This window comes from Microchirus variegatus, assembly GCF_963457635.1.
Source record: "Microchirus variegatus genome assembly, chromosome: 9".
Classification (NCBI taxonomy): Eukaryota; Metazoa; Chordata; class Actinopteri; order Pleuronectiformes; family Soleidae; genus Microchirus; species Microchirus variegatus.
The window spans coordinates 25,450,325-25,473,272 of NC_139810.1; the positions used below are offsets into that span (position 1 = coordinate 25,450,325).

Here is a 22,948-nt window from a genome sequence, read left to right on the forward strand (position 1 = left end):
CGTTTAAGTCACTAAAACTGCTATAAGCAGCAATAAGGACATTTTGATATATGATGTTATATATATATATATATATATATAACGTCTCACGTGGCAGCATATTTGACTTTATTACAAGTTTTTTCTATTTTATGTTGTTGTTGATGACAAGTATATTAATCAGCTTATATTTGTGTTTTTAAGCACATTATAGCAACATAAAGTGTCAGAAGTGCACTAAATATTTTGAGTCGACCGTTGGCTCATTCCACCCTGTTCTCGACTTCACTTACAAGTTTATCATCACAATTTTGAAATATAAATGTATAAAATGGCAAGGATGCTGTTATTTTCTCCTCTTTTTTTAAGCATGTTTATAGTAGATGGAGAATCTGTGTTTATTTTGAGGGTTTTTCAGAGTTAGTGCCATCTTAATTAATTGCAGAAACTGGACAAACTGAAGTTCATGCATCTATTATTTTCCCCTTTATAACCTCACAGAGAGCAGCTAATGAGGTTATTGGATCTGTGACGTGACATCTACATTTTGGCCTATTTGTGAAACAATGGTAACAAGGAAGCCGGGGACATTGGGCTCTGTGTTTTCCAACTCAAAATAACAAAGCCAAGCAGCCGCTGGTGGGAGGCTGTGCTCTCATGGAAATGAGCAACCAAACCAACAATGTAGCGCCTAATCTCTTCAGAGAGAGGAATCAGTTACACAGCAGTATGCACCCCTCAATGCTTTTCATTAGAGTCAGCGTGCTATTGAAACACTCGCTCCACCCACTATGACTCACACACAAACACACACATACATGAGTGGGCACACACACACAAACACACACACACACACACACACACACACACAAAACCCTCATGTGTAGCCACAGGCCTTACTCATACATGCACTAGATACAAGGTAGCCCCCCAACAACAGAGGGGTTGAAATAAGTGGGGCAGAGGGTGGTATGGGGGTGCAAGGCCTCAAAGCACTGGATTAGAGCTAATGTGCCCTCCCTGGGTTATAATCTCTTCAGAGGGGGACTTTGTTTGAGGGGCTTGAGGGCAGTAAGATAAGTATCTATTACAGAAACTCCCTCTTATCCCCCACCCAAACATCCCCGCTTCAAAAACGAAGCACAAAAACACTTGCCCCTGTTCCCCTCTGTGTTGTGTGATATCCAGGACCCCAAAAGCAAGTGCTGCCCTTTTCTGCTAATCAGGAATTAAGGTTTAAAGCCGCATTGAGAGCCGGCAGGGCCCATATTTACTCCATCTGGAGCCCACAAAGTCAGGTAGTTAAAGAAAGATCAAAGGGCGGCTTAGAAAAAACTCCGGTTATTCCAGAGAAAGAATGAAACAGGACGGAGGAACTGGGGTCCGATGCCGTGCAAAAAGCTCACGACTGTGTTCAAAGTTGAAGAAAATGATTACCGAGTGCAGAGATTACAAGTGTTACTTCATATAAAATACAATTTAATACAGAAAATATCTTCACTGTGTTAATATTGTGCAAATAATGTAATGAAGTACACAGTTATCTTCCTTCACCTCAAATTAAAAATGCTGAGCAATACAAAAAAAAAAAAGAAAAAAAAAGAAGCCCTTTCAACAAACTGGTAGAATACACCAGAGAGTAGTTATTCACACTGTAGCAGCACAAACACTGACTGCAGGGGTGAAAATAACACTCAGATGCATCTAAATAAGAGAGAGAATAAAGATAAAGATAAACGAAGATCTCCTCCCTAAACCTCAGGTTCCTCTGTATATAAATAGTCATAAATCATGACGGCTAACGGTCAAATCACAGCCGCTGTCACTACTTGACAACAACGATTGGCCTAAAAGTACAGTATAACACGTGTGTGTAGTAACGTTTGCAACAGTCATGAAAACAAAACAAAAAAACAGAAAAAAATTAAATCTCATGCAGCTTTACTTTGAAGTTTCCTGACTCTAAACTATCCTTTTTGGCTCAGATATAAAGAAACACCAGTCGTTTATTTGTTCACTACAAATCACTAACACTGCACTAATGCTGACTTTTTTTTTTAAAGTTTACACCCACTCTTCAAACTTAAATATTGACTCGTGTAAGACTTGCACAAGCACTTGTAAAAATCTTGCCATGCGAAAACACTACAAAGAGTTAATATTTGTTAAATGTGTTCATTGGTGATTTGTTTGTCTGTCAACGTTAACGTTTTGTAATTAAAATTGCAAGTTGTGTTCTTTAGAGGAGCTTCACACACTTCTTCTCCACCAAAAACATTCCCACTCAGACAAATAGACGAATTAACAAATGCTTTCAGTAAAATGATAATGAATGCTAAATTTGAATGACTTAACAAGTAAGTCCCAACTTAGCGCTGCATAAGACAGTTAAAATTTGATTTGCATTATAAAAAAAACAATATAAACAATATAAATCTGTCTTTTAGTGGTACAATTTCCATACAATTTGTTGTTTAAACAGGCCAAGTATATTCCTTTACATGTAGTCTGGTGATATTATATATTATTAACATTTAATTCATCCTACTAGCACACTTTGCCTGAAGAGTTTGGTTTATTTTGTTCCTTTGCAGAACGGGCACTTTCTTCATTATGATTAAGTTTGACGTTTATTTAGAGCTCCACTGTAACAGGATTACACCTTTGGCTGAAACAGGCTTAAGCAAATAAACCTTAATAAACTCCTAACAAACAAAAAAAACTACAATTCCTTGCAGTGATTTTACTGGATCTGTAGATAATAACATATCTACAGTGACACCAGATTTACCGTCAGTAACTTTAAAAACAAAAGTAAAGGTGAGTTTAAAGACTTCCTGTGGCCTGAGCTCATTAGAAAGAGTTTTAAAGGCAAACATGGGGACTTGTATATTAAAACTAATAATATAAAAACATATAACTTTCTACTCCTGTGGATAAACTTTAAGGTAGGCTTTTTTTTTTGAAAGGTGCAGGTGACACGACTGATTAACTGTGAAACAAATAAGATAAATTCTTATTATTACCAGTATACGTAGCAGTGTTTGTATGGGTGGCAGCCATCATGGCATCCTATGTCAGGGTTGATGAGGTTTGTCCAACTTTCCGTGTCATAAAATACTTTCTTGGTAGTGACGTAGAGGGGGATTTATAGGATGTGTGTTAATGTGAAAATAAAAAGGCATAACTTGAGCGAGTCCCAAATTGTCCGTTTTTCCCTTCAGCGGGAGAATTTCCGGGGTCTGAACGGAGGAAGTGCGAGCTGATGAGACGACGCGGTCCTCTCCTCCTCGATGGGAGCCAGATCCTCGGCCGAGCCCCACTTCTTCTTGGGCTGGAACAGCGACGCCAACTTCCTGTTCCTGTTCCGCTCCCTGGCCTGAGTGACATGAAGCTCCGCTGCCGCAACAAACAAACAAATCTGCACGATTACCACCTTAATCTATTGGATTAGGACGATTTTGCCTGTGAATATGAACTCTTTCAGAGAAGTCGCACTTTCAGACATGGCAGAAAATCTTTTTAAAGGAATAGTTGATGATACACTTTGTTGTTTTCTCACCTAATTCAACTCTCTCTTATAATATTACTTATTTCTAAGGAATATTGCAAGCAGGCTGGAGTAAGAGAACTACTTATACTACTCACTCGTCGCATGATGCATATACAATGATACACTGTGATCTAGTGGCGGGATGCCGTCACTTTTTTTCGGGTAACGCAATCGCCATGCATTGTGGGAAATGTAGTTTATCAACGCACGCCTTAAAGCAGCATAGACCTATTTTAACACAGATTTTTAAGACCAATTATTCACTTGTAGGCCACATAAAACGACATGGCGGGGCCACATCTTGGCCCCCCGGTCCTTGAGTTTGACACATGTGATCTAGATAAAGCAAGTTGTGTATATGTGTGTAATCTAGCAAGGCTACGATTAGCATTAGCATAGGGCTAGCACAATACAAACAATGTGCAACCTCATTAGGCACAATGCAAATGTTTTCATTTTCGATTAGCATTAGCGTAGCGAGACAGCCTAATGAGGTTGCACAGTGTTTGGGCACTGCACTAGTAGAATAAAATGAAAGAATAATACAAAGTTAAAAAATAATAATAATGATAATTCAACTCACGCAGCTCACACTCTTCCTCTGGAGCCTCTGGTTCTTTGATATTGAGATAATGGTTGGCCAGGCGGCCGCTGTAATCCCTCAAATTCTCTTTAGCACCTGATGGGAGTTAAAAAAAAAAAAAAAAAAACTTTGAAAACTGAGGCCATAATCTTCATCATTTGAAGAAAAAGAATTAGATTAAAACCTCAAGTCACAAGTAAAAGGATCATAAACTAATCTCATGTGGTTCTCTGCTGGTAATTACCCTGTAACCAACAGTAAGATTAAAAAAATAAATAATAATAAAGCACTTTGTACCGTACGACCCTATGAGCAGGTCAAGAATATGGCGGTGACCGTGTAACGCTGCGATGTGCAGAGGCGTGTAACCCTGAGGAGCAAAAACAAACGGTGAGTAAAAGAAATGGCAATAAAATACTGTTAAGCCTTATTTTTTTGAAGTATTTAGTAAGGTCTTCAATGTTCACATAAAGAGCCGCGGTTCAGAGTTTAAAACTGACATTTTTATGTTGCGTTCAGTGCTGAGAGGCTTTAGCACTCACCCCCTTGAGTTTCCCAGGACCAAAAAACAGCCAATGAAAACAGCGTCGGTGGGGGAAAAAAGTAGACAAATTAGCAGAGGTTATGGAAACACCACATAATGATAAAAACATAATTGCTTGGTAATTCGCCGAAAATTGCATAGTTTTGGAGTCGTGCATGCTGACACATAGACGCACTGTTTTGGGGAAACAATTAACGTGACATGACATGATTTATTAGCGGAGGAGCACCCCCAACCCCCCCACCCCTCCCGTTATCCGCGCAACACGTGCTGCTGTGATACATTTGCACAGCTGGATCTTCACAGAGATGGTTTAAAGGAGCATTACGTCACCGAGGGACACGACTGTAGAGCGCCCGTGTTGTTGTTGTTGTTGTTGCACACTGGATACTCACATGCTGCAAGAAAGCAGAACAACATGTATTCAATTAGTGGACACTCATCATATAGATCGAACACTGAGTGGCTCATCAGGGTTATTTTAGTTTTGGTTTCAGAAAAAAATATATTAGTTTCTATCTTATACCTTATTATTATTATTATCTCATGGCTCTTTACATTATGATGTAAAGATAATCATTATAGTGATTTAGCTCTGGTTTACAGAGACATTTACTGGGCAGATAAGGTCCAACTTTTGCTGCAGGAAAAACCAAAACTAAGAGACCCAGTTACAACAAATAAATACAGTTTTTATTAATAAATGTGTTTACCAAACCTTTGTAAATATTCTTTAATCATAACGGTTATTTCCCTTATAGTAAGTAAGTGCTGTGGTGGATGTTAATTTATCCCTGATTTCCACAGCCACTGACTTAACGTGTGATACGTGCGGTTTTCAGTGCACGCAGGAACGTTGCAGAGTCTCATTTAAATGTGTTCATACATTCATTCTGGTTACACTTGAATGTGACAATGTATTTTAGAATCTGTAGGCTCTCAATGAAAGTTGGTGATTGTGTGAGAAGTAGGATTCTGGCACTTAACAATATGACAATATGTTTTATCTGTGTTGCACAAGTTTAATTTATTGACATAAGCACAGGTGAGTGACACATGTTAGGTATACTCATAACATTTCACATTTGAGTTAAGATTAAAGGTCCCATATTATGCAAAATCCACTTTTTAAATAATTCAAATCCTTATGTGTTTGGGACTCTGGAGGCCCTATCAGTCGCCAAAGTGACTCACTCATGTTTTTGTGGTCCTAAGTACAGGAGATAAAACACGCGATGTTGACTTCCGCGCTCCTTGGGAGCTAAATTCCTGGAATTGTTGTCTCGCAGAACAGTATCCGATATCCGGTATTTGAAAACCGGAAGTCCGCGAAAAAAGTTCTAGCACAGAGTTCTACACAAACTTCCAGCCTCAGAGGATTTATCTGTCCAGTGGATACATGTTATATATGACGGCAATGTGTCTGCTAGAGCCTGCAAATGATCACTTTTCCAAATGCTAACTGCTGTTAGCTCCCAGTAGCCTCTGTTGCTGATGTCATTTCCTGCCCCTTAAGTTTCGTTTGACTATTTTTTTTACTTTTTTGATACTACTAAACAGAGTGTTCTGAACAGGGATTTTTTTGTCAGGGTGATTGAACTGCTGTGGTGCTTCAACCTTATGGTATTTTGACCAAAGCATGTCACAGACATGTTCATTAGGACACCAGGGAACGAGGTTAACTTGGAGAAATAGGGTATAATATGGGACCTTTAGGGTTTGTTTTATGATGAAAAAAAAAAAAAAAAAAGAAGCACTCACTGATTTGGTGTTGACATCAGCACCAGCCTTAACCACCAGAGCGGCCATGTCCTCACTGCCATGTTTGGCAGCCCAGTGCAGAGCGGTCTGTGTGAAACGAAGAAAGATTTATTCATTTAAAAAAAAAAAAAAAAAAAAAAAGTTCTGTAACTATTATCAGACTTTCTGGAGCATCGTTACAAGTCGACTAAGCCGCGCCGAGGGCAACTTCCCATTGGCTGCGTAAAGTCAGAGATCCAGCTGCGCACAGAGGGAAGTGAGTGAATGGATGGATGGAGGGATGTGAGAGAGAGAGAGGGATGAAGAGATGGTTTCCTGCCATCTAACGGAGCCTAATTACAAAACAACACAGCACTGTGCCCACAGTCGGGGGGCCTGGCCGCCTGTCACCGCGGGGAAGATTGATGATGTTAGTGTGACCCGCAGAGGGGAGACCCACCCAGACATCAGCGCACAACTGTCAGCACACGTCAACACACACACACACACACACACACACCTCTTTAGAGATACACGCACACATGCTATTATACTCAAAGTGTACGTGGACGTTGTAATAATAGACACATGTATGAAGCGGAGTCACACGCAAACCACATCCACCTGTCGGACTACAGCTGTGATCTTTTTTTCCCTTCACACTCTTAAGCTGCATAATTATGTGTTATCTACAGGTGGAAGCGGAGCGTAAGTGCAGATGTTGGTCTAAGTAGCTGCATACGTCCACTCAGAGGCTGACGCTTCACACAGAAAGACCCAACTGTGATCAGTTCAGAGTCCCTTCTTTTCACACATGTACAGTAAGTTTAAGGGGAATTTATGTCTGGCTTTTTGGCGTCTGAGATCAGGTTGTTTGGGGGTTTTTTTTCCACATCATATTTGCTATGAGCCATGACGCTTGTATTCATGTAAAGCAGCACTGTTCAATTACAAACTCAGTTGGGATGCATTTTCAAACCAAGAAATTTAGATGCAGCCAAAATCCAAAAAGTTTATTTTGGTCACACCTGTCTTTCGTAGACAAAGTGTGTAAAAGAGAGTGCACATAGAATGATAAATGTGTTTAAGCAGCTCAAAGTGCATGAAATCAAAAAAGTGCACAATATTAGCATTTGTTTCTCTTTGAAATGAGACATATGTCATATATACGACCCACAAATGTCAAAGTGCCTTTAACTGAACACAAAAGAACCGTCAACGCTATCTAACCCTATCAGACTGCTCCAGGAATGTACGTAGGAATCTTTTTAGGGACAGTGAAAAGTGTTTTTTTTTCCCTCTGTGTTTCTGGAATGAGGATGCGATACATTGCTGCATCTCCATGTCAGGCGTGTGGAGGCCTGATTGTGATCGATGCTGTCTGGCTGGAGTATCTCCATCTCTTTTGTCTGTCCCATGTCACACCTCAAGACAGATTGGCCACAGAGGTCTTTGACAGACAGGCCGCCGGGTCTCCCCGTGGGCAGGAGTGATGGACGAGGCCAGAACAGGATGCACCGTCTTCCCCTCTCTCTGCGCCTCTCGTTTCTCTTCCCACCTACCAGGGGTGACCCCCCACCCGTCTGATCACTCAGGGATGACTGTGTGTCGCCGCCATGCTTCTCCCCAGTGAGGGAAGTGGCGGTTAAAGAGGTTCTGCCCTCTTCGACAGGCGACACAATGACCCGTGAGCAGCGACACTGGCTTGGATATGGAAGGTAAGACAGAGAGGAGTGATGGGGTAATGATGTACTTACAAACTGTGTGGCAGAGGAAGTCCGTCACAGCAGGGATGGAGGTAGACGTCACGAGCAGGATGAGAAAGAAAAAAAAGGCGTACATGTGTCACTTTTGGGCAACTTCACCTGATCCCAACAAACATTTGGCGAGAACAGGAAACACTTGAGCCCTTTCCCAGATTGAAGAGTAATCCCTTCAGTCCTGGCCAAACACCGCAAAAAACCTAAAGAGCCAGGTATTTACTTGACTTCCTTCTTCCGTGCATGAAAGTTGAAGACGAGATATAAAAAGCACTTCGCCGAGTCTTGTAGCGTTCTCGATTGCGTGAGTTATCGGTGTACGCGATCTGTGCAGGCGCATCCACCTCTGCTGCACAAGGAGAAGGTTGAGGGCCGCAAGGGAACATCAAAGACGCCTGAAGGGGACTTAGCACCTTCCCATGGACACAACCAGCATTGTTCTACAATTAATCCCAGCCTGCTCTATTACTTTCAGATTATCTTTAAGTGGGTGAAGTCTTTGTGGAGCATTAAGACTCTTCTTAATCCCCAACCACCACCCTCCATCTCCCCAAACTTCAATGGGGGCCGTGCTATCTTGTCCGGGTGGGGATGGCAGAGGCTTAGGGCTACTCTTAGAAGGTGGTCCGCCACGGCCACAGGACAGTGTGAGAACTGTGACACAGGGGAGGGACAACAAACATGAGCTCAAATCTCTTAAGCGCACAGGGAGACAAATAAAAGGATTTGGGTTGTCAGGGGGGGCACAGGAGCTAAAAAGCTATCTTTCATAATCCTTTTGATAGTGGACCTTTTGAAATGCATGATCTGGATGTTTTAACACTGGGTTCTCAGAATACTATTAAAGGGGGAGAGAAAAAAAAAATCTCAGAGTGAGCTTGTGAAAGTTACACAAGCTAACGGCGAGTGTGAGAGCGGAGGAATCAGCCGAGGGATCGGGAATCAAAGAGGCGGACGAGGCGACCTCGACTTCAACAGTGAATGAATTTATGATTCTGTAAAGTGTCCTTTACACAACAAGTGATGGAACTTACCCCCTGGAAAACAGCGGATGTTCACGATCACAGCCAGGGAGAGTGTCGGAGTGAAAGAGAGAAGAAATCATGTTATGAACGTCCTCAAACAACAGAAAACCACAAATACAAATACTGTAAATGCAGATTTTTTTTTCAGTACTTACTGAGGTGAAGTCCTGGTTTTGACAAACACGGCCGCACAAAAGACAAGAACAAAACCATGAATGAATAACAAGACAATGTTTTCACAATGAATTCAATCGATTACTAACATCGTGGAGATGTGGACGCGTTAATGAATGTTGATGTAAGTGAAATTTGAGTCATCATTTCATCATCGTCTTACTAAAAAGAAATCTTTGTGCATTTTTTTAGATTTAAAAACCCACAAAATGTGTCCAAATGAGCAGAATTAGTCAGAAGTAATCTACACTCTAACACTAAAAACACTAACACACCTGACGAGTACACTGACCCACGCACATTCAAGGCTTATCCTGAGCACAACAAGTTATGCATTTTCAAAGAAAACGGAGCAGAGAGGACGAAGCCTTGGAATCTTGAAAGGTCTCAAGTCGTGTGGACGTGACGACAGGCACAAAAAAAAAAAAAACAGATCAGCGTCGAAATAACCCACAGCAATTGGTTGCATAAGCTATGACATAGTCAGCGGGGGCGTCTTCTAACCAGAGGGTGGTGCAGTTCGATTCCCAGCTCCTTTGACCTGCACGCTGAGGTGTTTTTGGACCTATGACGTCACTGTGCCAGCGTACTTTAAAGCAGCACTGTGAAAATGTGCCCGTGAATGGGCTTGGATCGGTCATCGGAAAAAAACTGAAAAATACAGCGAGTGACCATTTACAACGTCAGGACACATTCTGCTGATCAAAATAGTTGTTGCTCTGTAAGTCTGTAACCATGCCACCAACATCAACACGCAACCAAGACCGACGAGGCTGGAAACTGTGCAGTGAGAGGACTGATGATGTTTAGTTGACTGAAGAGTTCCCAGGAACTTCACTACAAGAGGAATTACACTTAAAAACCACAGCTGAGGAACAGTGGTGATCAGTAAAATGACTCATATAGCACGGTTTTTTCCCAACATTAAGTAACATCAACACATTCTTAATGTGGCTGAAATGAATGAATAATGATAATTGGTAGTTATAATTTAAAAAAAAAAATGTGGATTAAACGGTGTGCTTTTAATACTTTGTTTCTTACAACTTTGATTAAATATAATTATTTGGCTATTCGTCATCTTTAGTAAAGCTAAGCGGTGGTTCTCTGCTCCTGTTTTTTCGTCCCGTCATACTTTTCAGTAGCTACTTTTCCACATGTTTTCAGAAGCAGATCAAAGGGCAACGTTACCTTCTTGTTTGCCAGCGACGGGTCCTGTCTGAGCAGCTGAGAGAGGTCAGGGACTCGAGCGCCTGCAGCAGAGTAGATCCACTCTTTCTCTATAGGATCCAGCTATAACAGAGAGAGGAGAGAGGCTCAGACTACACACACACACACACACACACACACACACACACACACACACACACAGAGAGGTTCACACAGCTATTCTTTTAAGGACTCTGAACTGACTTCCATTCATCTGGATTTAAATCCTTATATTTGGGACTCTGGAGGTCCTATCAGTCAGCAAAGTGTGAAAAAAGATGACTAGCTCGTGTTTTTGTGGTCCTCCTCAGTCTAAGTACAGGAGAAAAAGTTCTATTCTTGGCTCCACAGTGCAGCACAGAGTTCTACACAAACTTCAGAGCCTCAGAGGATTTATCTGTCCAGTGGATACATGTTATATATGACGGCAATGTGTCTGCTAGAGCCTGCAAATGATCACTTTTCCAAACGCTAACTGATGTTAGCTCCCAGTAGCCTCTGTGGCTGATGTCATTTCCTGTCCCTTAAGATTCGTTTCACTTTTACTGAACCTCACAACGAATAAAACCGTAGCCCTAACCTTAACAAGTTCCTCGGAAATAAGATTCTGGGGTTGTGTTCTCCAATTAGGGACACTTTTTTTGTGTCCGATACCGTCTTTTTAGACCATCTATGAACGGTGAAGCTGTTAAACAAAGTCAAAGACACAACTGTGTCACAAATGAAGAAATAAACCGCACCAAACACGACTCAGCAAAAATGCTTTTGCTGATTTTTATTTACATTTTCACAGTCTGTGCATCGTGACGCATTGCGATATAATAGGATTTTTGGATTGTATCGGAGTTTACATTTTTAATCCGTCCGATATATCCGGTGATTTTGACCAATATCGGACCGATACTGATTCCCATCCCGAGTCTCCATGAGGACAAATGGTCCCGACAGGGTCAGTGTTAATACCAGAAAAGGTCCTCAAGGGATTCTGCAAAATTAATCTATTTTCTCAGGACAAATGAGTCACAAACTGTGGGAGGATTCGGTTTTCCCTTCGAAAAAACCACGACTCACAGCGACAACAGCGGAGCCCATGCTGCCCGTTCCCTCCTCGTCCTGCTCCGACTCGAACTGCGGGACAGAAAAAAAAACAGACGATTACTCAGCGGGGACGAAAAAAAACACACAAGAGTCAACTGTATCCGTCATAACGCTCACACAGCAGGATATGACATCACACACACACTCACGCTCACACAATGGCCCGCGCTGCTGTGATGTTTTCCAGCTGACGAGACACCGACCAAAGGGTGTCAGACAGATAGGGAGGTAATGAGACAGCAAGGCTGAGGTGACAATTTCACACATAAGAGGTAATGAATAACAATCCAATTAACAATTAACCAAAAAACAACATGCCTTACAGTCGGGGCCTGTGTGCTCTCCTCAGCATTTTAGTCTGACAGGGTCAAGAGGGAAACTCCAGAAATAATGAGCACGGCCGTCCAGCAGCGTCACTTAGGCTGATTTATGTGAGAGGGACGGTGTTGTTTCTTGTGAGGAGAAACAGAAAATTGTTCTCAGATCACACATTGAGACATGATGTGAAAACACTGCGGCCTTTTCATGTCTCTCAAACACGAAAAGTACAGGGATAGTATAATCCAGACTATGGCACACGCTGACACGTGTCCATTTTTTTTTTGGTACCTCAGGTGGAGACCAAGAAAAACAAAGTCGGGGGGAAAAAAGACTGAGAAGGAAAAATAACTCCTGCCACTACCATCACAGTCCTTTCCATTGAGTTGAGGGCTGTGGCTGTTGTTTCTTTATTTGAGTGATTCCTTCACATATTTATCTCTATTTGAATTTGTCAGAAAGTGAGTAAAACATTGGCTATTATACTTTTCCACAGCTAAAAGTGGCCATCTTTAAATCCCCAAATGTAAAAAAAAAAAAAAGATAAAACTTTCTATTAACAAAAGCCTGGCTTGAAAATTATGAATTAATTGAGTCTACATCTTTATTGGCTGCTGTAGAGTTAACTAAAGCTTCAATTTAACAGAGTTAAATGTATATTTCCCATTTTAACAGGTAACACTGATACAAAGCTGGCTACAAAGTAGCTTCTCTGATATGAAACTTAAATGTCAACACTGACTACAGAGTTTGACGGTGGAACTAATGCCTTAAACAAACACACTTGAATGTCATTGTCGTGCTACAGTCTCACATGTCATCTGCCTGTTGTGAAGATGCACATATCTTCCTCTGCAGTGATTATTATCTTTCTAATGTGCTCCAACATGTTGCTGCTTAACATAATAACACAGATCCTAATTTAAATGCGAGCACACACACCCTCCCCTTCCCTCCCGCAACTGCTCCCCCACCCCAACTCAAATCCAAAGAACTGTAGGTAACAAATCCAGGTAATTTGCTTAGCACCATCTGGTGGCTAACAGAGGGAACCACTGAACTGACCATCATTTGCATTAATGTTAGAGGTAGATTATTCAGTTAGGCTGGTTTATCTGGACGATAATATTTGGCATTGGACACTCATTACATATAATGCATTTTTGTTATCAGAAACTTGATAAATTTTATTCATTTAGAGGAAATCTTGCTTCGAAAACCCTTCGAATGTTAACTTTTTATTTCACAATTTTGCTCTAATACTACTAAACACCATAAACTTTAATTTACTTATAACTCATTTTCCTTAAACCATTTTCTTTTTACTTTATCAACTCTCTATAATGCATTGATTGTTTGCAAATATGACCAAATTCAAAATATGAGAAACTGAATACATTTAATTTATACAAAGAAAAAAAAGATTTTGATCCCAAAAACAGAACCTTGTGGGACACCACACATACTGTACACAAGAGCACTGCAGTCATACCAGTTATATTGTTCAATAGCTATTATAAGCAATTGTTTTGTATCATTTGTTATTTGTCTAAAAATCTATATTGGTCGGTCAACCAAGGTATTATTTTAAGACAGCGTTATGACCGATATGGAGTTTTCTTTGGCCGAAGAAATCTTTAAAAATTAGTGAAAGCCATGGCAGATATGGTATGTTTTGGTACTAATAGTACATGCTTAATTGCTTCACTTAAATAGACATTTATTGAATAACAGTTATGGTTTCTCCCCAATCTGTTTGTACAGTATATGCACTTCAATGAACTTATGTATTTTAAAAAAAAGAAGAAAAATACATTAAACTTAACATTTGGATTAAATGGTCAAGTTTTTGAGACAGGAATTAAATATATTTGGCCAATGCCAATCATTAAAAAAATGGTAAAAATCGCACTTCCTCTTTTTTAAGGTTTAAAAATTGGTATAAGTGGTTATAAGCAGCATTAACTGTATCAACACCAACAGCGTTGTTGTCACTATCTGCACAAAAACCAGTATTTAATATTTGTCCAACTCATCCTCCCAGCAGGTTTGTGATGAAGAAACCTGGATGTGCACATCATGTCCAGCAGAATCACATCTATATTATTAATCTTTTAAATCTACGGTCAAGCGCTTATTGCAGGAACAATATGTACTTTATAAGTACTTCCAGCGGATTACTGTGCATTAAGCATGTACACACAGATAGTGTTGATTTTCACAGCAGTGGAGTCCTCCTGCAGCGTGCATTAAGGCCTCATTATACTTCTGCGTAAAGTGCTCTGCGTAGGTTACGCAGAGTCCTCTGCGTCGACGCAGAGCCTGTCGAAGAGCCTCTGCGTCGTCTCCGGGTGCACGGAATATTTTTTAAGTGTCCGTCACTCCGTCAAGGGACAACGGAGACGGCAAAAACTGCGATTGGTCCTCAGGACAGGCCGAGCTAAGCTGCTCTGTGCCGGCTCACAGTGAGCACCGAGCGTCCACAGACGCAGAGCTGATCCCCGCCGATAACGCCGCTGCCAAACTATAAATACGTCATATCTTAACACACACAGCACATGTTTAGACTCTAAATGGCCAATTTCTCGCCTCAAATTATCTTAAAACTGCGTTCCGTCACACAGAAAAGTGAGAAACGGCCACTGTTTCAACAACAACAGTCTTTCTCTCTCTTTCTTTCTCGGACGCCATTGCTCACTGTAGCCTGAAGCAGAACAACCTTGCGCAGCGACCCCTACTGATCGGGCGGGAAATTGCAGCGCGTGTCCGTCACCACGACGCAGAAGTATAAAGGCTCGAGGCGTCTCTGTGGTGACGCAGACGGATAACGCATTACGCAGTCGGAGAAGTATAATGTGGCCTTTAGTCTCCTTTATACACATTCTGAAGCCCTCCGACCTTCACTTTTATCCTCAGAAACGCTAACTTAAAATAAAAAAAAGCTCTTTTTCTCTCAGATGCACAGAGTTCCTCAGTGTCCATGCCACCATTGAACGCTGAGTCATGCTATGAGAGAAGAGGCACCACAGTGCGTCAACAAAGACCGACTTGTTTAGAGATAGACGTGTCACTCGCACAAAGAGTCAACACGGTTTCTGTGGGTTCGATGGACGACGTTATCATTTATTTTCATAAAGAAAAAATTCACCTCTGCGTTGCTCTCGGCGTCTCCACACAACATGAGCTCGTCCTGCTGCTCCTTCAGAGGAGAAGACGAGCCTGCGACGTTGTCCGTCGCTTCCCACTGCGCGGTGGCCGCCGCTCGGGCCGAGTTTGCGCGTTTCTGTCCGTGCTCATCGGTGCCGTGATTTTTGGTGTCGCGCTCGTGGAGCAGCTGCCGGTATTTCTTCTTCAGTACGAGGTACTTCTCACCCTGAGTCACAAGCAGGAAAACAAAGTCATGTCACGGTGAGGTTCTGAATTAGCGCAATCCAATCCGACTTTATTTATGAAGCACTTTAAAAAAATAACAACAACAGTTGAAACAAAGTGCTTGTACTTCACAGATAAATAAAACAAATACAATATAAGAACGTGTGACCTAATAGACTTAAGAACAAACAATAAAACTCACAATAAAACAATTAAATAGCGTAGAAAGTAAATAAACAAGTCACTCAATAAAACTATAAAGTATCCTCGTGTTACACCAGGAGACAATGAACTTCAGTGTGAAGATTAATATCAGATTGGACGTCTGAATGTCTGGTTATATTTATACAAAGGGAAATGTAAAAATAACACATTGTACTTAAGGCCCCATTAAACTCCGGTGTGTTGTACTATATTTTAGTGCCTGTTTAAACAAATCAAATGTGTTGAGCTGGTTGGTAGAAGCTTTACACGTGCAGAATCTCTCAAAATGCCAAAAGCATTACAATCACGTGTTGTGTTAGTGTCAAAACAGGGAGAATCTTTCATAAAATTCATTTGATTATCTGAAGTTCAAGAGCAGAACAACACCTCATCTCAAAACTCTACTCTAAATTCATTAAACATGCAGGTTGCCAGAAAGGCCTCCCCTTTATCTCTGCTTCCCAGCATCCTCTCTCTCCCCAGTCACCGGGTTGCCAGCTTCCCTTTTCCTTATCCCCCCTTCCCAGCAGCATGCTCTCTCTCTATCCCTCCTCCTCCTCCTCAACAACCCTTCTCCTCCACTAATGGCACCGGGATGCCAGATCCGTTCCCCAGCATCCCCCTCTCTGTTTCTCCCCACTTGTGCATTATAGTAGAGCTGATAGAATGAATCGATTATTAATCGATTACCAAATGAATCGTCAACTATTTTGATGATCGTTGGAAGCTTTTTTTCATGATTAAAACAAGATTTCTGATTGTTTTAACTTCTTAAATGTGAATATTTTCTTTGATTCTTTGCTCCAAATAAAAGTGAATCGTTTTGTTTTGTGGACAAAACAAGACATTCGAGAACATCGTCATTTCCAGGTTTGACAAACACTGATCAACGTTTTTTAAACATTTTATGAACCAAACGATTAATTTATAAAACTAAGGTACATCGATCAATATCCCAGCCCTGAAACATGGTACTCATAAACCACCTGAACACAGACTTTGTGGAGTTTGTTGTGGGGTCATAAATGGTCAAGTAAATCCATCGTAGTCCAATTGGATAATCTTGCCATCGTCGACATTATCAACAAATTCCACCATCTTCTGCCACAATATTCTAAATTTAACCCAAACCATACTTTTGGTTCCATTCACAAGAGCTCTGCTCTGTGCAGGATTCTCTTCAGAGGGTAACTACACTCTTAGAAATAAAAGTGCAAAGTAGAACCGTATAAGGTTCTTCAGCTTGTCCTCATAGAAGAACCCTTTTTGGTTCCACCTGGATCTCTTTTGGAGGGTTCCACCAAGAACCCTTTGAAAACCCTTTATTCAGGAAAGGGGTTTTTAAGGATTCTCTGGATCAAAATGTTCTTACTGGAACCATTAGTGTTACCAAGAATCCTTGAAAAACCTTTTCTTCGGGAAAGGGTTTTTCAGAAGCAAATGGTTCCAGGTAGAACCTCAGCCCTTGTAGAAGGAACCCTTTTGGAACCCTTATTTCTCAGAGTGTAGTTATGGGGACAAGCAAGGTTTTCCTACGCCACAACTGATCAAGACCAAATCATCGTTACTTTTTCTCCAGTTAAAATAAATAAAACATTTTACTTGTCACCATTACTTGAGAAATAAGTGCAGCTACCGTTCTTTCCGAGAAAACCAGTGTTGAACTCGCGTCATGATAGTCAAACTGTTTATTGTTGTTGTTTCCTTTCGAGTATAAATACATATAAATAGATACACACGGGAGCAAAGCTCCTTCCTCAAAAGGTAAAACTATTCCGATATACTCACATTCTCAGACTTCACCACAGCGATGCGGTCAATGACCAGCTTGAATTCCTCTCTGTATTTAGCTGCAAGTGGGAAAAAAAACATTTGCGTCAGTAAAATGTTTAATAATTCCCCGAATAAAAAGAATAGAAAAAAAATCCTTCAATTAATATACATTTACTATGACAGAGAGAGAATGACTCAGCATGTATAATCTCCAGTTTTCCAGTGTTTATTCTTCCTGTAAACATTTCCTGATGTGCTGTACATATATGGGCAAATATTAACATTGATACTAATACTTCTAAGAAAGGATCACAGCGGACATTTGAATCAGTTGTGGATTATAATGAGGCAGTAGCAGGGATACAGTTTCTTATATCACAAACTTGGCGGAGTAAATGCCCCACTCAGGATGATCTAAAGTCAGAGGAATGAGTTTCTCCTCCGTTATTGGCACAGCAGATACAAACAGATCATAGCAAATCCCTGAAAACAAAAACCTCGGTCACGTTACGTTGGGTAACTCTTTCCTGTGGGAATCGAAGCGATCTGCGTTTGTTTACACCAGACATTCAGACAGTCTCTGTTCCGTGCAGCCCGCAGTCGGCTACGCAAGCACAAATATTTTCCAGGTGATGGCATTCCATTCATGCCAACACGCAGCTACTGGACAATTGGAAGTGTTTCCCTTTCCTGGCGTGGGACGGAAAGTACATGTGTAGAGAAACAGTTAAAACTGCTCACGTTTGACAACAACAGGAAAAACCCAGAGGAAGCCGCCACTTACATCTGTCTCAACAAAAGAATTCCTTGCTTAGCACAGCGAGGAACGTTCACTATGTGCTTGTTATTTATTAGCCAGAGATGTGCAAAAAACAAGCAGCTTGCACAAACACACGTCTAACACACACACACACACTGTATACTCATCATGCCCCAGTTCCCCTGCCTGCCTGATGAAAAAGCGAGGCCATTAAGCAGGTCTACGTTCCAGTCATGTGGACTTAATTATGATTAAAACGCCATCATCATCACAATTATGACACGAAAAGCAGCAGCGCAATGAAGCACTTTTCTAATTGTGCGGCCGTGTCGGGCTGAACCTGGACACGCTGGACACTGCACTGTGTCGAAGGTCGCTGTGGAAAATCGAATCGAGAGGTCGAAATATGTTTGAGTTTCAGGCAGCGTCAAAGGTTAAGGTGCAGACTGCTGAGCGCATACAGTACATGTTCATTATTTATTTTCTGGGCCACGAAAACAAATCAAAACATATCATAATTAGGGATAGGACGACACCACTCTTTTGTGTCTTTTGTGTCTCTTTTTTGACACCAATATTAGTCCGACACAGTCATTTTAGACCATTTATGAACTATAAAGCTGTTTATTTTAAAGATATATAATCCTCAAAATATGTAACAAACAGCCCAAACACGACTCAGCTAAAATGCTATTGCTGATTTCTATTTACATTTTTTACAGTCTGTAAAATGAAGCATGCCATATATAGGAATTCTGGATTGTATATAAGATTTTACAGATTTGTCCAATGTCCAATATCCGATCCAGTGAGAAGGATATATATATATATCCTTAAGCTAACCAGGCAAGATCCTGACCAAATGTGAACCCATCATTATGGGCCTCCGGAATAAATAAAACAGTTCTGAAAATAGCCCAGGTTAATCCGAGTGCCAGATACGCAAGTTTGATGTGTGCTGTAATCTGTGAAAGCTGCAACTAATGCTGTAACGTCTAACTAATGCTGCTCGCTAACACAGAATAACTGTCCAGTCCCATTTTGTCCTCAGAGAATGACCATAGGGAAGCGCCAAAACAACACGACTCGCCTCGTTGCTGTTGTTGCTGCTGTGTGTGGCTTCAAAGTGCGATTTAAAAAAAATATGCACGCGTGACCTCGCTCTTATAACCACCTGCCACAGGAAATATGAGAAGATTCAGGCGGGCGGGGTTACATAATCATCTGTGCAGTTAGTGGGTGGAGGAGTCGAGCAGAGAGTCACACAGTAAACAGAGATCCTGAGCTAACACAGTGACAAGTTGTCTTTGTATTTGAGGTGCACATTCATTTAAAAAAAATATGCAAATTAAAAAGAGTTTTCATAGGAATAAGACTTTGAAATGTACCTTTTTTACAGAGGCCATTTTGTGCCGCCATGTTGCTGCAGCCAGAGCTTACTACTCTGTAATAATCTGTGCTCTCACCATTAGATGTCTCTTAAACTGGACCTTCAGCGTAAAGAGAACTGTATATTTTTGTAGTAACGGCCTCCCACCTACTTATGACACTCTGCCAGATTTGGTGGTGTTTAGGAGGATCAAATCAATCAAATCCCTTCACTCCTGGCATTTAGGTGCGTTTTAAGATTGTAATCCGATAGCGCGTGACCACTTGTAAGTTCAGGTGTAAACACACCTGAGGACAGATCGTTATCCGATCTGACCAAACCACGTCAGGCGGCCGTAGGAGACGCATTGTGAACAGGAGTGTAAATGCGACGAAGTCTCTGATGCGTCTCCGCTCCACCCTCGACAACTAAGTGAGCGTAAATACTTAAAGGTGAAGTAAGTAGTTTATAGTGCCATCTAGAGGAGAGGCTGAAATTTACAACAAAGAACTGCTCCTCTGCTCACCCCCCTCCCTTCCCTGAGCGCTACGGTATCCGCAGCTGGTCAAATGTCGTCCTCGTCGTCTTTCTCCGTGTCAGCAGATGAGGTTCGTGAGGCGAGGGAGAGGGCGAGCTACCGCGGCAGTAGCAGACGAAGCGGAGAGAGAGGAGGCGGGACTTCCTGCTACAAGTAAAGAGACGCTTGTTTTGTTCTCTCGCGTTTGTCCTTACGGGCTCCGGTAGAAACATGGCGTCTCGCTGCTAACAGTGGCTATGCAACCGCGGCCCGCGACCATGTTATTTTACATGACTTTTTGAAACACTACGAAAATGAAACAACAACTATTATACAGCGACTAGACAGTGCAGGAGCACATAATATGTATAAAAAAGTGGATTTTGGGTTATATAAACCCATAAATACTACACATTGTCCCTTTAAAACAGCGAAAAAATCCGTACAATAGTGCGAGTCCGTACAATAGTGCGACTTCGCGTACGGCGAACGTTGTTGTTGTTATGGCAGCGCATGCAGACGGGGCGGTGACGTAAAAGCAGGGGGGCGACATTGATCGGATAGCAATGGGATCTTGACGTGGACATCGGAGACTCATGTGAATACCAGGTGTAAAGGTGGGGGGGGCTTGTGCTCAGGGGGCCCCACAGAGGCTTGGAGCAGCCTCTGGTGTGAATGTGATTCATATGAAGTGACAGATTGTGTGACTGGGCTGCTTCAGCTACAACAGGCCTGAGGCAGGAAATGACACAATTCCTGCTGAAACTAAACTGTTGTTCACAGGAAAGAGGGGAGCGTTTAATACAAAACAGATGTGTGTGTGCAGCACGACTGAGCACACACACACAACACAACACAACACAACACACACACACACACACGAAAACACACACACACCGTTGTTGTGTGTAAATATTGTGTAAATATTATAATCCCGTTATGAGTAAAACTGTGAGGACAGTCTTGTAAACACGAGGTCACTTGATATTTTAGCGCCATCCCACTGTGCACAACCGCAACACACACACACACACACACTGTGACACACTCTCCCGTCCCGCTGAATCCATGACAATGACTCGCTACTTACCACGTAACTGCAGGTCAGTGTGGCCAATAAAAGGCTTAAATGTCTTCAGTATGTCTGCGTTTCTTACTCTGCCTGAATCCCCACCGGCGGAATAGAAATAATCCAGCAGCGCGTGCTCGCTCACATCACTCATCATCTCAGCTCAGTCTGTCTGTCTCTACCGTCTTTCTCTTCAACTGTGTGTGTGTGCGTGTGTTTTTGTTGTTTTAACGGATTCTTGGTGGAAGCAGCCATAAAGCTGCTCTCTTCTTGGCTAATTTGTTGTAGAGGAGTCTGAACTTCACTCCACCCAGACTGAGCTGCGCCTCCTCCTCCTCCTCCTCCTGCTGCTGCGGTTATTAACCCTTTAACTGACGCTCAGCTCCAGCATCCGTCACGAACCAAGCACTCACTGCCGAGAAGGAAGAAAAAAATCGAAATTAAATTAAATAAATAAAAAAAACTGGGCCATTTCAGTCCCAGTTGCTTATATTTTACCGACACATTGTTTGCAGAATGTATGTAAAAAAAATAATAGCGCTGGGGGCATTAGCGTTAGCCAGTAACATAAGCTAGTAAAGCTAACGCACGCCGCGTTAGCATGACGACTGACTGTAAAGAAAAAAAAAAAAAAAAAAAGACGTGCGTGCGTGACGTCATGTTTACGTGAATCCCGAACGTTAAAATGAGTCTCCAAAGTTTTTCGGAATCCAGGCACCATTTAGCCTACAAGTGTAGCTCCATTAGCTGCGTTAGCTCCTTTAGCGACGTTAGCGCGCCTACAGTCAAACTGGAGCCGCCTGTTTATTAAGCGAAAAGAGCAGCGCTACAAATAACCAGCGTACCTGTGTACTGCGTATGCGTTTACTTCAGACCAGGGGTCTCAAACTGGCATATAACTTCATATAATGTATGTTTGCTAGCAATGTTTATTATAACAGTAATAATAAGACAATTGGTTATTATTATCCCATTATTAAATGTATCATAAACAACATTCAATTACATATATAAATACGCTTGTTAGGGTCCGGCAGTGGCCGAAACGGCTCCTGGTACAAATTTTAATTAGAGTTGTCTTCACTATTATCTATTATTTATGATTTAAAATAAAATAAATGTATGTTTTTGATACTTATACATTAATTTTGCATCATACTATTATTAAGTATATGTCTGATATCATGATGCAATATTGTGAACCGTTGTTTTTTTTCCCCCACTTTTTGTTCTTTACGTCGGCCCCCTCTTGACCACAATAGATGAGCAATGGCCCCCAGGTCGTTTGAGTTTGAGACCCCTGCTTTAGAGACTCATTTTAACAATCGTCACGTGTGTCAAACGTCATCGAAACGCGTCATTGCGTTAGCGTTAACGTGCCCAGCACTATTATTTTTACATAAATTCCACAAACAAACGACTAGAACAAGTAAACGCAATAATTATGTAAAACTTAAATGCTATAATAGTGTTTTTATTTACATATGACAATAACACAACGCCCAGTTATTATAGTCCTAGTTATAGCCCGTTCATATCCGTAACAATAGTAATTTTTCTTGTCTCTTAATATACCACCCTGTACATACTGTAACATATATTACTGCTTAAAGCACTTCTGGTTGGATGCAAACTGCCTTATGTTGCCTGTGCTTGTGACACGTGCAATGACAATAAAGTTGAATCTAATCTAATCTAATCTAATCTATTTGTCGACAGACTTCTCTCGCAAAATCAGAAAGAAAAGGTTCCGCTGTTGTGTATGTTTATGCAACGCTGTCAATCAAAAAATGGCTCCGACTGGCAACACATTGTAGCTCTAGAACAAAAAAAAGAGGTTCCCATATACAGTACTTTGTACATTGTCACTTAAAATGTGATATAAATCACTTCTCCATTGA

At 41.4% G+C, this 22,948-nt stretch overlaps 1 protein-coding gene across 1 annotated transcript; it reads right to left on the bottom strand.

The window, feature by feature from the left end:
* Nucleotides 1-1,447: 1,447 nt before the first annotated feature.
* Nucleotides 1,448-21,315, bottom strand: LOC310932236 (uncharacterized protein). The gene is made up of 11 exons (XM_083895528.1): nucleotides 21,069-21,315; nucleotides 17,348-17,409; nucleotides 15,132-15,356; nucleotides 11,639-11,695; nucleotides 10,508-10,651; nucleotides 6,421-6,507; nucleotides 4,993-5,057; nucleotides 4,658-4,817; nucleotides 4,413-4,485; nucleotides 4,116-4,211; nucleotides 1,448-3,378 (listed from the first exon to the last, which is right to left on the bottom strand). Exons 1-11 carry the CDS (start codon nucleotides 21,202-21,204, stop codon nucleotides 3,200-3,202), a joined length of 1,284 nt encoding a protein of 427 aa, XP_083751654.1. The 5' UTR covers nucleotides 21,205-21,315; the 3' UTR covers nucleotides 1,448-3,199.
* Nucleotides 21,316-22,948: the final 1,633 nt, after the last annotated feature.